The 14,436-nt window shown below is 39.5% G+C and overlaps 1 protein-coding gene across 1 annotated transcript in view; it reads left to right on the top strand.

The window, feature by feature from the left end:
- Window positions 1-14,436, top strand: part of SYNE1 (spectrin repeat containing nuclear envelope protein 1) — a 391,665-nt gene that overhangs the window by 263,972 nt on the left and 113,257 nt on the right. Inside the window, exons 100-106 of the mRNA XM_021716025.1 lie at window positions 1,977-2,096; window positions 4,296-4,496; window positions 6,949-7,122; window positions 11,473-11,604; window positions 12,107-12,303; window positions 13,003-13,135; window positions 13,537-13,719. Of these exons, the coding sequence (XP_021571700.1) occupies window positions 1,977-2,096; window positions 4,296-4,496; window positions 6,949-7,122; window positions 11,473-11,604; window positions 12,107-12,303; window positions 13,003-13,135; window positions 13,537-13,719 (1,140 nt within the window). The remainder of the gene's footprint in view (window positions 1-1,976; window positions 2,097-4,295; window positions 4,497-6,948; window positions 7,123-11,472; window positions 11,605-12,106; window positions 12,304-13,002; window positions 13,136-13,536; window positions 13,720-14,436) is intronic.

The following is a 14,436-nucleotide window of genomic DNA, read 5'->3' as shown; positions in this document are numbered from 1 at the left end:
TCACCTCAGCCTCCCAAAGGCGTGGGATTACAGGCTGAGCCACCGAGCCCGGCTTGGACCATTTTTTTGTTGTTTTCTTTGTTGTTGTTTTGTTGATTGTTTTTGTCTTATTGCCTTTTTTTGAGTCAGTATCTCACTCCATTGTCCAGGCTGGAGTTCAGTGACACAGTCACGGCTCAAAGCAGCCTTGACCTCCTGGGCTCAGGTTATTTTTCCACCTCATCCTTCCAGAGTAGCTGGGATTATAGGCGTGCACCACTGGCTATTTTTATTATTATTTTTTTTTTTGAGATGAGGTCTTGCTGTGTTGCACAGGCTGTTCTCAAACTCCTGGGCTCAAACGATCTTCTTTCCTTGGCTTCGCAAAATGCTAGGATTACAGGTGTGAGCCACCATACCCCAGCCTGTGTGCACTATTTGTTAGAGAATTCTTATGTCAATTTTTTTAGGCATTTCCTTCCTTCCTTCCTTCCTTCCTTCCTTCCTTCCTTCCTTCCTTCCTTCCTTCCTTCCTTCTTTCCTTCCTTCCTTCTTTCCTTCCTTCCCTCCCTCCCTCCCTCCCTCTCTCCTTCCTTCCTTCCTTCTCCCCAATTTTTAGGCATTTTTTTCCATCTCTTCTCTGGAAAGTAGAGGCCTGGCTGCAGCATTTTTGGCCCAGGGAGAGAAGACTCTGAGGGCTTCACCTTCAGCATTCAGGGGGCTTTCAGTTACTTCCTCCCCTATTTTTAGTTAAGTACTCAGGCCCACAGCTGTGTCCAGTATCCTTTAGTCTGTTTTGCCTTCTTCAGAAAACAAAGGATCAGTCTTTCCCTAGGGGAGGAAAGGGACAGTGTGGAATGAGGAAGGGTATTTGGGGAGCTAATGGCTCTTTAGGCAGCTTTTCACTAACCTTCCTTACTTAGCACCTCATCCCACATCAACCAGAGTTCCAGAGATTTCTGTTGCTCTAAATTTGGTGGTGTAGATCCTCTGCTAGCTTGGGATTCAACTTCCTTAGATCTCCTGTAAGTTATCATGCATCCTTCTGATTTCCAGCCTCAAAAATTTTGTTGACATTGTCTTCTTCCCTGTTTGCTTGTTCTTGTAAATTTATAGGGCAAAAAGACACCAAAAAACAGCAAACAGAATATTTGCTCTGGTTGCAGGGGAGGGGTTTCAGGAAAGAGAAAATTGGACACAGGTGTTTCATCTGCCATCTGGAGTCTTTTTGTCATCCTCTGTTTCCTTTCTTCCAAATGTCTACTTGGGGTGTTCCAGGATTCATAGTCTGGTATCTCCCTTCTCCAGTCTCCGCTAATGGGGATGAGTTGCATTATCAAGTTTAGTACTTACTTGTATTCAGCCTTGCTTTATTTTCCTCTGTTTACTCTGGTTTCCTTACCAGATTATCAGCTCCTTGAAGGCCAGACTGAGATCTCCTCCTGCTTCCATAGATCTCACACCAGGAAGACAGCGCTTGTTTGCAACAGCAGCCACTGTTATACTTGTTGATTGATTGATTTTCCACTGCACGCATTCTTTGACCATGCTATCACATATTCTCTTGTTGCCTTACCAAATCTCTTGCCAGAGATGCTCACAACTACATTTCAGGACACCAGAGCATGATCCCCTAGAAAATCTCAGATAAATGCCCTTTTCTAAGTATGTCCTAAACCTTGCTTCTTTTTTAGATATTACTACTCACAAACTTTCTTTTTGTTTAAGGAAGCCATTCTTCCCCCATCTCTCAACCATAAGACCCTCCTACCTCCTTACCTTTAAGATACAGAATCCATAGTGTAATAAAGGGCCTTCTTCTCTTTTCTGTATAATATATGACCATGGCTTTGATGTTCTATTGAAGCGACTCCTTGTATGTACTGAAAATATTTTGTGTAAAGAAAGGAGGAACACATCAAGAGGTAACACAATCATATTTTCTGTGGGGACATTTTTCCTGGGAGTTGTAATAAAATGCCATGAATTCTATATAGGCAATACAACAAGCTGAAGAGGGACTAAAGGAATTGGATGCTGGAATCATTGAATTAAAGAAACGTGGTGACAAGTTACAGATTGAGCAGCCTTCCATGCAAGAACTCTCCAAACTTCAGGTACAGTCTTCAACCAGTAGTATTTTGCTTCAGTGGTACATCCTAACTTGAAGTTGAGAAAAAAATATTTTATTTGCTTTCTTTATAAAATTCGTGTCATTTAGGTCCTATCCTCTCTTCCAAGTAACTCTTAGAAAATATTCTGAACCTTTTAACATATTTTGTACAATAAAATGAATTGTTTTTATGCTTCTAAGATTAATTTTTTGATATGTATTTTATTATTATGATGATGGTTAGACATCATGGCATATATTCATTGTACCTTGTTATTTTCTACTCTAGAAAATATAATAATTATCAACCCTGCCTAGAAAACTTAAAGAGAAATATCTACCATGTGATGTATTATCACCCCCTCAAACTATTACAAAAACAAATAATCAAGACAGTATTTTCTAGAAAGTGTTAAAAAAGTGTTTAAAAGGTATTTAAAGTTTATGTGTTTAAGTTTTAAGTTTAAGTGTTTAAAAAGTGTTTAAAAGGTGTCCCAAAACCTGTAGTTTATCTTCTATAGATGTTTGAATGGAACGGAGACATTGTTTTAATTCTAGAACAACAACCACATAAATTAAACTAGAAGATAGTTGAACTCTAAACAAACTCCCAGCATCCTTCAGGAATACAGCATAATACTTAGGGTTAATTTGTTTTTCTAGATCTGACACCCAGGCAAGAACTCAATACTGGAATAGAAGGAAGATACTGGGATATCAGACCATCACAGTTTAATATCTGATGGGCAACACAGTTGTCTAAATTAAGAAGAAACTGCTTACAATTTGCACAGTCCTATACATATGCATACGTTAGATTCGTGTGTTTTATGGCAGGACTGTGGAGGATTAGCATGAATCCAGTACAGGGTCACAAATTCTATCTTTTGAGAAAATAAAATAGCTCTTCTAAACAAGGGTATATTTTCATTTTAACTGTCTTTCTCCTTTATCTAACATTCCATAATGTCATAAGCCCACCGCTCCTACTTGATACTTTTGTAGATAGTTTTTCAAGAGCACTTAACCATCAGGTGTAAGAGTCAAACATCATGGCTGTAAATAGGCATTAAAGTTGAACTTTTCCAGATTGAACCATTTTGGCCTGCTAAGCCTTAATATGATATGTTAATCAAGTCCATATGCTTCAAATAAATTTTATGTTTGGTGTGTCATCATCTCCTAAAATGTCTTTCCAGTTTAAATAGTTATTTACTCCACCACATTTGGCAAAAACATTACCTTCCTAAGTCTTAAAGTCTTTCTGCTCACATGAAACGCCTCTGTTTTTCTAGCTCTTTGTTTAAGGGATAGTCCCAAATCTGATTGCTATTTAGCAGAAAAAAAATTAAGAATACAGTATTCAACTATTCTAAAACTATATAAATATTGAGAACACTATAAAAATTGGAATTACATTTTCTTTGGCATCTCCCTCAGCCGCATAAATAATTTTTCAATATTTTAACACCATGTCTCTTCATAAATTGTTGATATCCCAAGAAGATAGTTTTCAAGTCTTCCTTATGTGTTATTGCTAGGAAATAATTTTGCATATCATTTGGAAGCTTAAGATATTAAGTTTTTTCATAGACATATTTTTTATTTCCCTTTAGATTTTCAACCTTCCTTTTTAATTTATTTATGCGTTTACATTCCTATTTTTAAAATCAATCTAAATTGCATTTTGATATATGACATTAGATAAGCCTCTAATTTTACTTTCCCCTAAATATTTGAGTTGTTTCTGTATTATGTAATAAATATTTATTTCATTTTTTCCCTCAGTGACTTGATATTTAAATTCTTATGAATATGTTTTTTTCTCCTTTCTCCGCCATGCTTTATTATTTATCAGTTAAAAAGAAAATAAAATGTAAAATAAGAAAGATAAGAATATCGAACAAGATTAATGAGAAAACTTGAAATACCAAGCATCAAAACATTGTAAAGTCACAATCATGTAAACAATGTATCACAATCATGGGAACAGAAATACAAAGCTTGTGTATTTGAAAGAAGTTTTTAGAGTAAGATTTATAAGAAAGATAGGCAGATGGCCTACATGCAGAGAATTCCCATAGGTCACATTCCTGAAGGAGTTTCCCTCATTGGACTATGGGCCTGGCAGCTTAATATGCTTTTAAAGAAGTGTCAGAATATGAATTGGAAGTGAGTGAGTGTTGTTGTCTCTGTTTGTCAGGACATGTATGATGAGCTGATGATGACCATTGGCTCACGGCGGACTGGTCTGAACCAAAACTTTACACTCAAGAGTCAATATGAAAGGGCCCTGCAGGATCTGGCTGACCTGCTAGAAACTGGTCAGGAAAAGATGGCGGGAGACCAGAAAATCATCGTGTCTTCCAAAGACGAAATTCAACAACTACTTGACAAACACAAGGTATTTAAAAAAGAAAGGAAGGAAGGAAGGAAGGAAGGAAGGAAGGAAGGAAGGAAGGAAGGAAGGAAGGAAGGAAGGAAGGAAGGAAGAGAAAGCATATTCTCAAAACCCTGATCTATATTTAGTAAAATCTAATATGCTCTTATGAGTATCAGGCATACTTACTTGTGTAAGGTACTCTTTTAAGTTGTCAACAAATGTGTGTTCAAATCCACTGACATGCAATAGCACAGATTAATGATATGATATATATTTCTTTAATTTTAGAAATTAAAAAAAGGAAACTGACATTATCAGTAATTTTACTTATCAGTTCCTCACTTGTATTAGTCAGTCTTACCTGCTACATAAACTACAGTCCCTACAGAAACTACAGTCCTCCTACAGAAACTCCCTACATGAACTATAGTCAGGGGGAATCTTAGGGACTCTTTTCAAAGGAGCTCATCTTCATTGTAACTCTACCTTTTGCTATCTGGTCTTTGTGCCCATTGGTCCATCTAGTCTTAGGTGCTCTCTCTGGCTTCCCTTGTTCTCCCCAAGGACTCCTTGCTCTGCTCTGGAAATACAGAGTTGCCCATTCAGCTCCAGAATTGGGCTAATGCCTTTTACATGCATTATTCAGCTCTTTTAGCCCTTAGGCATGTATTCTTTTGCTTGTTGAAGACTTCAGAGTTTCTTCCTGGGGACAGTGAGACCTTTTAATACATAATCAAACTTGGTAGGCTTGAGATCACTCCATCCATGTATGCCATAACCAAACTCAGGACAGTACTTCTTAGTAAAGGAATGCCTATTTCAGACACATACACACACACACACACACACACACACACACGTACGTGCGGTTCTTGAATTATTAGCAATGATTAAAGAAAAAATAGTTGCTTCTCTCCAGAAACCCAGCCTCCTAGACTATGGGAATTTCCTGTAGGGAAATTAAAAAAAAAGAAAAAATCCCATCGGGTTAGAGAAGGTTAAATATTCTGCCAGTGTGTAGCTTTCTGGTGGCTTATAAAGGTGGATTTTTTTTGGGAAATTGTACTTCTTGCTATTTTTTTCCCAGAGGTTTTTGTCCTGAACTTTATAATTTATTAAAGCCTTATCATTTGGCTTTGAAAACATTGCTTTAAAGTTCACAGCTGGTCTTTCTCAAATCGTTGACTGTAGCAATAAAAGATCATTCTGAGTTATTCCAGAGGGGAAACTAGAACCAATGAGTATAAATAACAGAAATAAAGCTCAGTGGAAGAAGAACTCTAAAAGGAGTAGACTGCCACTGAGCAGACAGCCCTCCTGGCCATGAGAAGTCCGGCCAAGGCTTTCAGGGAGATGGGCTGGTCAAGGAATCTCAGCTTTCGTCAAATGTTGGGCTACATGAACTTCAAAGTATCTCCTCCAACTTTAAGATTCTATGATACAATAATTATTGGTTAAAAATAATGATTCTGGCTTCTAGTGACCAGCCCATTTTATGGGGACAATTCTGCTGGGTTGGTGGAGAGCACAGATATAGCACACCAGCTAGCCACTACTAGTTGTGTGACCTTGGGCACGCTATGTAGACTGGGTCACTCAGTGCTCTCATGTACAATGAGAAATAAAACTGCCTATCTCATAGAGTTAAAAAGTAATTATAAGGATGAGATGAGTCAGGTAGAGTATTTATGGAGTACCCAACCAGTAGTAATGTCAGTGGTTCTTATCAGTTCCATGTCCTTCCATTCTGTCCTGATGCTGACAATAGGAAGGGGATAAGTTCCATCTTCATTCTCCAGGGTCTATCACACATAAAAAATAACATTCCAGAAACATTTGAAGAGTGGTGCGAGGCCTACAATTCTGTTATGTCTAGGTATAATATGAGGAAAATAAAGTGTAATACTAAGGAGTGTGTGTCAAGCTATGCTTGACAACAAGTAGTAAGCATAGCAAACACTCTGGACGTTCAGAAAGTAGAGCTGAAGCCCAACCATGGAAGAAGGAAAGTCAGTGGATGTGTCAAGTGAGAAATCTTGAGAAGAACAGAGTAGAAGCAGAGTCCAAAGATGGGGGAATGAGGCACACAGGGGACCGTTTTTGTGGTGGAGCTAGTGACAGCCCATGCCAGGAAAGTAAGGAAGGCCAGATGGCACATGGATGACGTACTCAAGGGCAGAGGAGTTTTGTCTGCAACAGCCACATGTGAAAAGCTTTGCTTTGGGGATAGTGTGTCAGCTGTAGTGTGTAGGATGCATCTGAGTAGGGGAGGCAAGAGGGCCCAATTAGGGGACGAGAAGCCCCAGCTCTGGAGGATGCAACAAGTGCCTGGGCTAAGCGGGAGGTGAGTGGGAGTGGAACAATGTTTATCACTCATAGATTAACTGAGCTCCATCAACTTTCATGTTTGAGTTTCTATTGTAAGGCAACAGATGCATGAGTTGCAGACTTATTTCTACCGGAATCGTTGCAGGAATACTTTCAGGGCCTGGAATCTCATATGATATTGACTGAAACACTCTTCAGAAAGATAATCAGCTTTGCAGTCCAAAAGGAAACCCAGTTCCACACAGAGCTGATGACTCAGGCTTCCGCTGTCCTGAAACGGGCTCACAAAAGGGGCGTGGAGCTGGAGTACATCCTAGAGGTGAGATCATTGAATAATGTCTTCCTGAATGCCAATTCCTTATAAAATATATAAATGTGCAAGACACACTTATTCATGCAGTTTGCCCCATGTAACCATGAAACTAGCTGTGCTCTCTGGCTCAGAATTTTGCTTTCCTATGGTTAAGTGTTGTCTTGTCCCTTGCATTTCCTGTTTACCGTTGGCTACATACTGTGCCATATCCTAAATCAGCTAGTTAAACACTGACTTCAGACTGTGCATGGAACTATTCAAGGTTTTGATATTCAGACAGATACCTAATTGGGAGTATGAAAAAAATGTAGAAATATATTCCTAGCTCTGTCCCAAATGCAATTGCCCTTGTGATATGACCTGTCGCTGGCATCCAGAAGCCAGAGAACAGTCACCTGGTCTAAGTCTTTGTGCTCTAGAAGCAGAAAATGAAGGCTTCATTTAGTAGCAGACCAAAAATGCTAGACTGAAATCAGAAAATCAACTTTGCAGCAACTTGGATGGATATAAAATCTATCATACTCGGTGATCTATCACAGAAACAAAGAACAGAGTACCACATTGTCTCACTCACAAGTGGACCTTGAACAATTATCATAATACTGTAAGAAAGCGATTGGTGCCGGGCTTGGTGGCTCAGCCTGTAATCCCGCGCATTTGGGAGGCTGAGGTGAGTGATTTGCCTGAGCCCAAGGGTTCGAGACCCACCTGGGCAGCGAGACCTCATCTCTACAATAAATAAAAAAAATTCACCGGGCGTGGTAGCGCGCACCTGTAATTCCGGCTACTTGGAAGGCTGAGGTGGAAGGATCGCTGGAGCCCAGCAGGTTGAGGCTGCGGTGGCCGGGAGCGGCCACTGCACTCCAGTCTGGGCGACAGAGTGAGACTCCAACTCAAAAAAAGAAAAAGAAAAAGAAAGGGATTGGCAGGAGTGGGAAACTGCCAGGGGAGGGGAATTGGGATTGGCAGTTGAGGGAAACTACCAGAAAAGGGTGGGGCACACCTGATCAACAAGGGTAACTGCATAATGAACATTTGTATACATAACCCTGAATTGTAATCCACATCTTTAAAATTAAAAAAAATTAAAAAAAAAGAAATCAGAAAATCTGCATTCCTATAAAATAAGCCATTTGTACATTCACCTTGGTTACAGATCTTAATTGGCTCTCCTACCTATCACAAAAAGATGCTGTGATTTTCTCATTCGTTTAGTCATTCTCATTCACACTTGCATCATATGAAACATTTGTTCATTCAGCATTTACCAAGCTGCCACTAGTTTTTCAGGCACTGGGAACACAATAATAAATATGCCCAGGATTCTGCCCTCAGTGAGCTCATGGTCTAATGTGGTGACAGGCAGAAGATGGACAATCAGAGTACAATATGGTAACACTATCAAGGGGAAAGCAACACTTCATGCATTAGATCTTGTCGATAATAGGAAAAGAGGGATGCCATCAGTAACCAAGGCCCATACTCTAGAGCAGAGGTTGGCTTGTGGGCCGAGTGTGGCCCACTGCCCTTTTTTGTGAATAAAGTTTTCATGGAACATATAAAATCTTATCAGTTTACATGTTGTCTACGGCTGCTTTTGTGCTCTGAAGGCAGATGTGGTAGTTGAGACACATAGTCTGCAAAGTATTAAAATATTTACTGTCTGGCCCATTAAGAAAAAGTTTGTGGGCCTCTTCTCTAGAATTCATGTAATGAATGTATACATAACCCTGCTCTAGAGTCAAGTCAGAGAGCCCTGAACCCGAGTCCCAGCTTCATCACAAGAATATGACCTGGACATATAATAGGTGCTCAGTAGAGGCTTACTGATCAGTTTCAGAACCCTGCGGAAATATAAGACATCTTTGAGAAAACAGTCCCTTCATTTTGCATAATGACATCAGTTGCCCTAAACTGCTCTTGCCTTCTCAATCTTCCTCTCTTTAATAAAAGTTTTAGGATTGTAATATCTTTCTCCTTTTCCCTACACACTCCCCCAACATTACCAACCTCACCTGGATTGCCTGTGGGTTATATTTATAGTTTTCTGAATCTTGTCTGCTTCCCTGAGCTAACATTATCATAGCTGGTTAACCCCAAAATTCCCTGACATGCTATAATATACTCAATCTTTAAGTTTGAAATCTCTGTAATAACAGTTACTATTTATTCATATGTCAGTCCCCTGGATAAGCTTTTGACAACATCTATATGAATCCATCTAGTCTTTACCATAATCTTCTAAGATGGTATTGTGAATTCCTGTTTCAGGAATGATTCTGGGAGCAATACTTTGCCAAGGTATGTAAGTAGTTGGTGGCAGAGTCACCAATTCATCACACCCTCATCTGTCTGACTTCATAGCTTGAAAGGTGTGTTTCTCAATGAAGCCTTCCTGACTACACCATATAATTGCAGTTTCAACACACACAGACTAGGCACTCCCTCACTCCCCTACTAAGTTCTGTTTTTTTTGTTTTTTTGTTTTTCCCACAGCAAAGAACTATCTAATATACCACAAAACTTACTGTTGGTTTTTCAATGTATAGTTTATTGCTGATTGCCTGTCTTTTCTTACTATAATGTGACCTCCACGAAGGCAGTGATTTTTGTCTGATTTATTTACTATTTGATCTCTAGGTCTCAAACAGTACCTGTCAAGAGGTATCTAGTATGTTGAAAAATCATGTGTTTCTACTGTTATACCTTGCTGTCCCTCCAGTTGCACATACACATACTTTGAGCATAAGTGAACATACACATACTTTGAGAAACTGCTGACCTTTGGTATAAATTATTGAAAGGATTTCAGTTGTTTTTTTAAAAAAGTATTTTCCCGTTTTATTTTTTTATTTTTATGCCACCAATCCTTTCAAGCATCTGTGATATGGAATACAAGAACCAGTGTTCAGAAGTGCTATCAAATACCAGAACTAAAAACATGTGCTACTATATGTTTTCTCCTTATAGGAGAAGCCAAACATTTGAAGTTTTCCTTCCTTCCTTCCTTCCTTCCTTCCTTCCTTCCTTCCTTCCTTCCTTCCTTCCTTCCTTCCTTCCTTCCTTCCTATCTCTCTTACATTTTTAGATTCAGGGGTACACATGTGCATTCATTACATGGACGTACTATGTAGTGGTGGGGATTGGGTTTGGGGTGGCCCATTCCCCAGCTAGTGAACATTGTGCCTTGTAGATAGTTTCTGAACTCTGAGACGCCTCCCTCCTCCCCATTTATTGTTGTTCTCAGTGTCTATTATTTTCACCTTTGTGACTGTTTAGCTGCCACATATGAGTGAAAACGTGGTGTTTGCTTTTCTGTTTCTGAGTTAGTTTACTTAGGATGATGATCTCTAGCTTCAATCCATGTTGCTGCAAAGAACATGATTTCATTCTTTTTTATGGCTGCTCTACTTTTAAATAAAATCTGAACTTAAAAGTAAATGTTTTGGTATTTTTCTTTAATGGTCTATCTAGACTATTCATACGTGTAAATGTCTGTGTTTTATTTTAATTTTTATTTACAAATGTAATATATTAGTTTAATTCACTATATGGAAAGCAGACATGAACAACCCCCTTGGGTCCCGTCTCACTATGAGAGCTTTTCTGTCCTCTCAATACATCCTGCTTTCAAAAAAAAAAAAGAAAAGAAAAGCCAACATGCCCATCCCTTGGACTTAAATCCTTACTATAGTAAAGAATGAAACCATGTATACCAGGTACACTGCATACGTTATTCTATTTAATAATCTCCACGATAAAGATAACACTTATTATACCAATCTTAATATGTGGAAAATTAGGTTCAGAGAAGGTCAGTAACTTATCCTACAGCTAGTTAGTCACAGATGCCAGAGCCTACTCACAATTCTCTAGAGCGGTATTCCTAATTTTTGGCCATCAGGGACCGTTTTCACGGAAGACAATTTTTCTATGGACAGAGATTGGAGGAGAATCATCAGGCATTAGATTCTCCTAAGGAGCATGCAACTTAGATCCCTCCCATGCGCAGTTCACAGTAGTGTTCTTGCTCCTATGAGAATGTTATGCCACTGCTAATCTGACAGGAGGCGGATTTGGCTCGCCCACCGCTCACCTCCTGCTCTGTGACTGGGTTCCTCACAGGTCACGGACCAGTACTGGTCCACGACCCAGGGACTGGGGACCCTTGCCCTAGAGGGTCACCATTTGATTACTTGTTTCAAAACCATTATTTGCTTTCCAAAGCAAGGCCCAACACAAACACCCCTGATACAACTTTAAACAGAAGATGTCAAGCATGTATTTTACACACAAAGGAATGTCATTCCCTAATGAGGATTTGTTTTTAGCTCAAGACTAATATTGTGTTTCCAGACGTGGTCCCACTTGGATGAGGACCACCAGGAGCTCAGCAGACAGCTGGAGGTGGTGGAAAGCAGCATCCCAAGTGTGGGTCTGGTGGAAGAGAATGAGGACAGACTCATCGACCGCATCACCCTCTACCAGGTCGGTGTTACCAGTTGCCACATTTTATTTGGAAACTTTCCAATAGTTTTAACAGAATCTAAACAAACTTGTGATTAGATATTTTATTAAGTACTTTTACTTTTCTTTCAAGTAACTGACATTGTTGAAAGCAGATATTTGTGTAATTTGTAGCAGAAACTTTTTAAACAGATATTTTTTTCTTTTTTTTTTAATGAGAGCACTTGTTTTGAAAATTCAGCCTTCGCTAAACATATTCTGAAGTTTGTGCTGGTCTCATACTATTCTTGAAATAATTATAGTTTGACCGTTTTAAAAGTATCTAAAGTCACTACAGAGAGAGAGAGAGACAGACCATCCATACTTAGATATAGATGAAATATCTTAAGGTTTTCAGTGTTACTTGGGTGTAGATAGTTTAAGTTTGAAATGGGGACATTGTGCACACCAGGGAAATTGTAATTCTCAAAGACAAAAATTGCACTATTTAAACCTTTAACCCAATATTTTTCAATCATTTTAGCATTTAAAATCAAGCCTTAATGAATACCAGCCCAAATTATATCAGGTATTAGATGATGGGAAACGACTTCTGATATCCATCAGCTGCTCAGATCTAGAAAGCCAGCTAAATCAACTTGGAGAACACTGGCTGAGTAATACCAGCAAAGTGTCTAAGGAACTTCACAGATTGGAAACAATACTGAAACACTGGACCAGGTAATACAATGACTACTTTGCATATTTTTGATAAGCTGCAGGGTATTAATAAAACCAGTGGGAACTGGACTTGAAGACAATATGGTCCTTCTAGTAACTTATTACCTAGTTTGGAAAATAAGGACAAACAGAAAGCCCCACTTGGATTCTTGTATAATTGTATGAACATAAAATTAAAAGTGAACAGGAAGACAGGTGCATAATGTACCTTACCTTTGAGCTGTCAACATCTTTTTCCTAATTACTGTGTCTGGGTGGTCACAGTAAAGTCCTAGGTGGATTGAAAGAAGAGGAAATATGGATTGAGAAGAGGATGATTCTCAAGAGCAATGAGGAGTATTTAGGGGGAAGTGGAGGGTTGATTTTTATGTAATGAAATACTCTTTCTATGCTACCTTTATTTCAAGGAACTTTTTATAACCATCATCTGATATTTTCTAAGTAGCACCCATGTGAGTGAGTAGGTGAAAGATATCTATTATTTTCAGCTTAGAGATGGGCAAGCTGAAACCCAGACAGACAGACTTGGTCATGGTATAAATATTGAGAGAAGAGAATTTCAGAGTGCCAACATAGTGCATTTTTCTTCTAAATCTACTATGTCTCTTGTTTTAAAACTGTTGGCATCGGTGAATAATATGGGTGAACAGAAGGCATGGATTGGATGCTTACTTAATGGACTCATTAATATACTTACAGATATCAAAGTGAATCTGCAGATCTAATTCACTGGTTACAATCTGCAAAAGACAGGCTAGAATTTTGGACTCAGCAGTCTGTGACAGTCCCACAGGAGTTGGAAATGGTCCGTGATCATCTAAATGCTTTCCTGGTAAGTTAAGAATCTAAGGCTTTTGATTCAGTTGCATTGTATTCAAACCTGTAGGCCAGGCCTGGCCCTTGGCGGTAAAAAGAAATCAACTGTCCGTGGACACACTCAATAAGCTAAGTCATAGAGAATTTGTCAGTGGTAACTATGTGTGTTCAATAATTATGAAAAATAACAGGGCTTGACTATTCAACATCACTTCTTCAAAGTAGTTTTCAAGTAAGGGTACCATAGCCAGCTTTTATTTGAGGGCAAGAGTGTACTTCTTTCATATTCCTCTAAAGAGCTCAGCATAAGTTCCCTCTCAAGACACAAGGAAAATTGTTTCATGCAGTGAATGTCTCTTTCCTTTAATGAAAGGTCTGGCTATTTAATCTTGATTTGAATTTTGCTACTTGTTTTAGGAGTTTTCTAAAGAAGTGGATGCCAAATCGTCCCTGAAATCATCTGTTCTGAGCACTGGAAATCAACTTCTCCGGTTAAAAAAGGTAGACACAGCTGCTCTGCGCTCTGAGCTGTCACACATCGATAGCCAGTGGACTGACCTGCTGACCAATATCCCAGCTGTCCAGGAGAAGCTCCACCAGGTAGAGAAGGAAGGATTGGCTTAGTGGGTAATAATTGGTTTAAGCTCTATGAAATGGAGAAATACATTAATCTGCCTTTTCTCTCTTCCATTGTTAAATATTAAAGCTAGCCGGGCTCGGTGACTCAACCTGTAATCCCGCGCCTTGGGAGGCTGAGGTGAGTGGATTGCCTGGGCCCATGGGTTCGAGACCTGCCTGGGCAACTTGGTGAGACCTCATCTCTACAATGAATCAAAAAAATTAACCGGGTGTGGTAGCGCGCGCTTGTAGTTCCAGCTACTTGGAAGGCTGAGGTGGAAGGATCACTGGAGCCCAGCAGGTCTAGGCTGCGGTGGCCGGGAGCGGCCACTGCACTCCAGTCTGGACAACAGAGTGAGACTCCGACTCAAAAAAAAAGTAAACAATTCTTTTTTTTTTGAGTCGGAGTCTCACTCTGTCACCCAGGCTTGGGTTCTGTGGCATGTTCACGGCCACCGTAGCCTCAACCTGCTGAGCTCAGATGATCCTTCCATCTCAGCCTTCCAAGTAACTGGAACTACAGGCTCATGCCACCACGCCCGGCTAATTTTTTGATTTATTGTAGATATGAGGTCTCGCCAAGTTGTCCAAGCTGGTCTCAAACCCGTGAGCTCAGGCAATCCTCTCACCTCAGCCTCCCAAAGTGCTGAGATTATAGGCATGAGTCATCGTGCCCACCCTGAAAGTAAACAATTCTAC

The sequence above is a fragment of the Carlito syrichta genome, unplaced genomic scaffold (assembly GCF_000164805.1).
Source record: "Carlito syrichta isolate Samal-C Ts95f unplaced genomic scaffold, Tarsius_syrichta-2.0.1 Scaffold308114, whole genome shotgun sequence".
Classification (NCBI taxonomy): Eukaryota; Metazoa; Chordata; class Mammalia; order Primates; family Tarsiidae; genus Carlito; species Carlito syrichta.
Note: the sequence above shows the minus strand (reverse complement) of the source record. Positions and strands in the feature narration are given on the sequence as shown.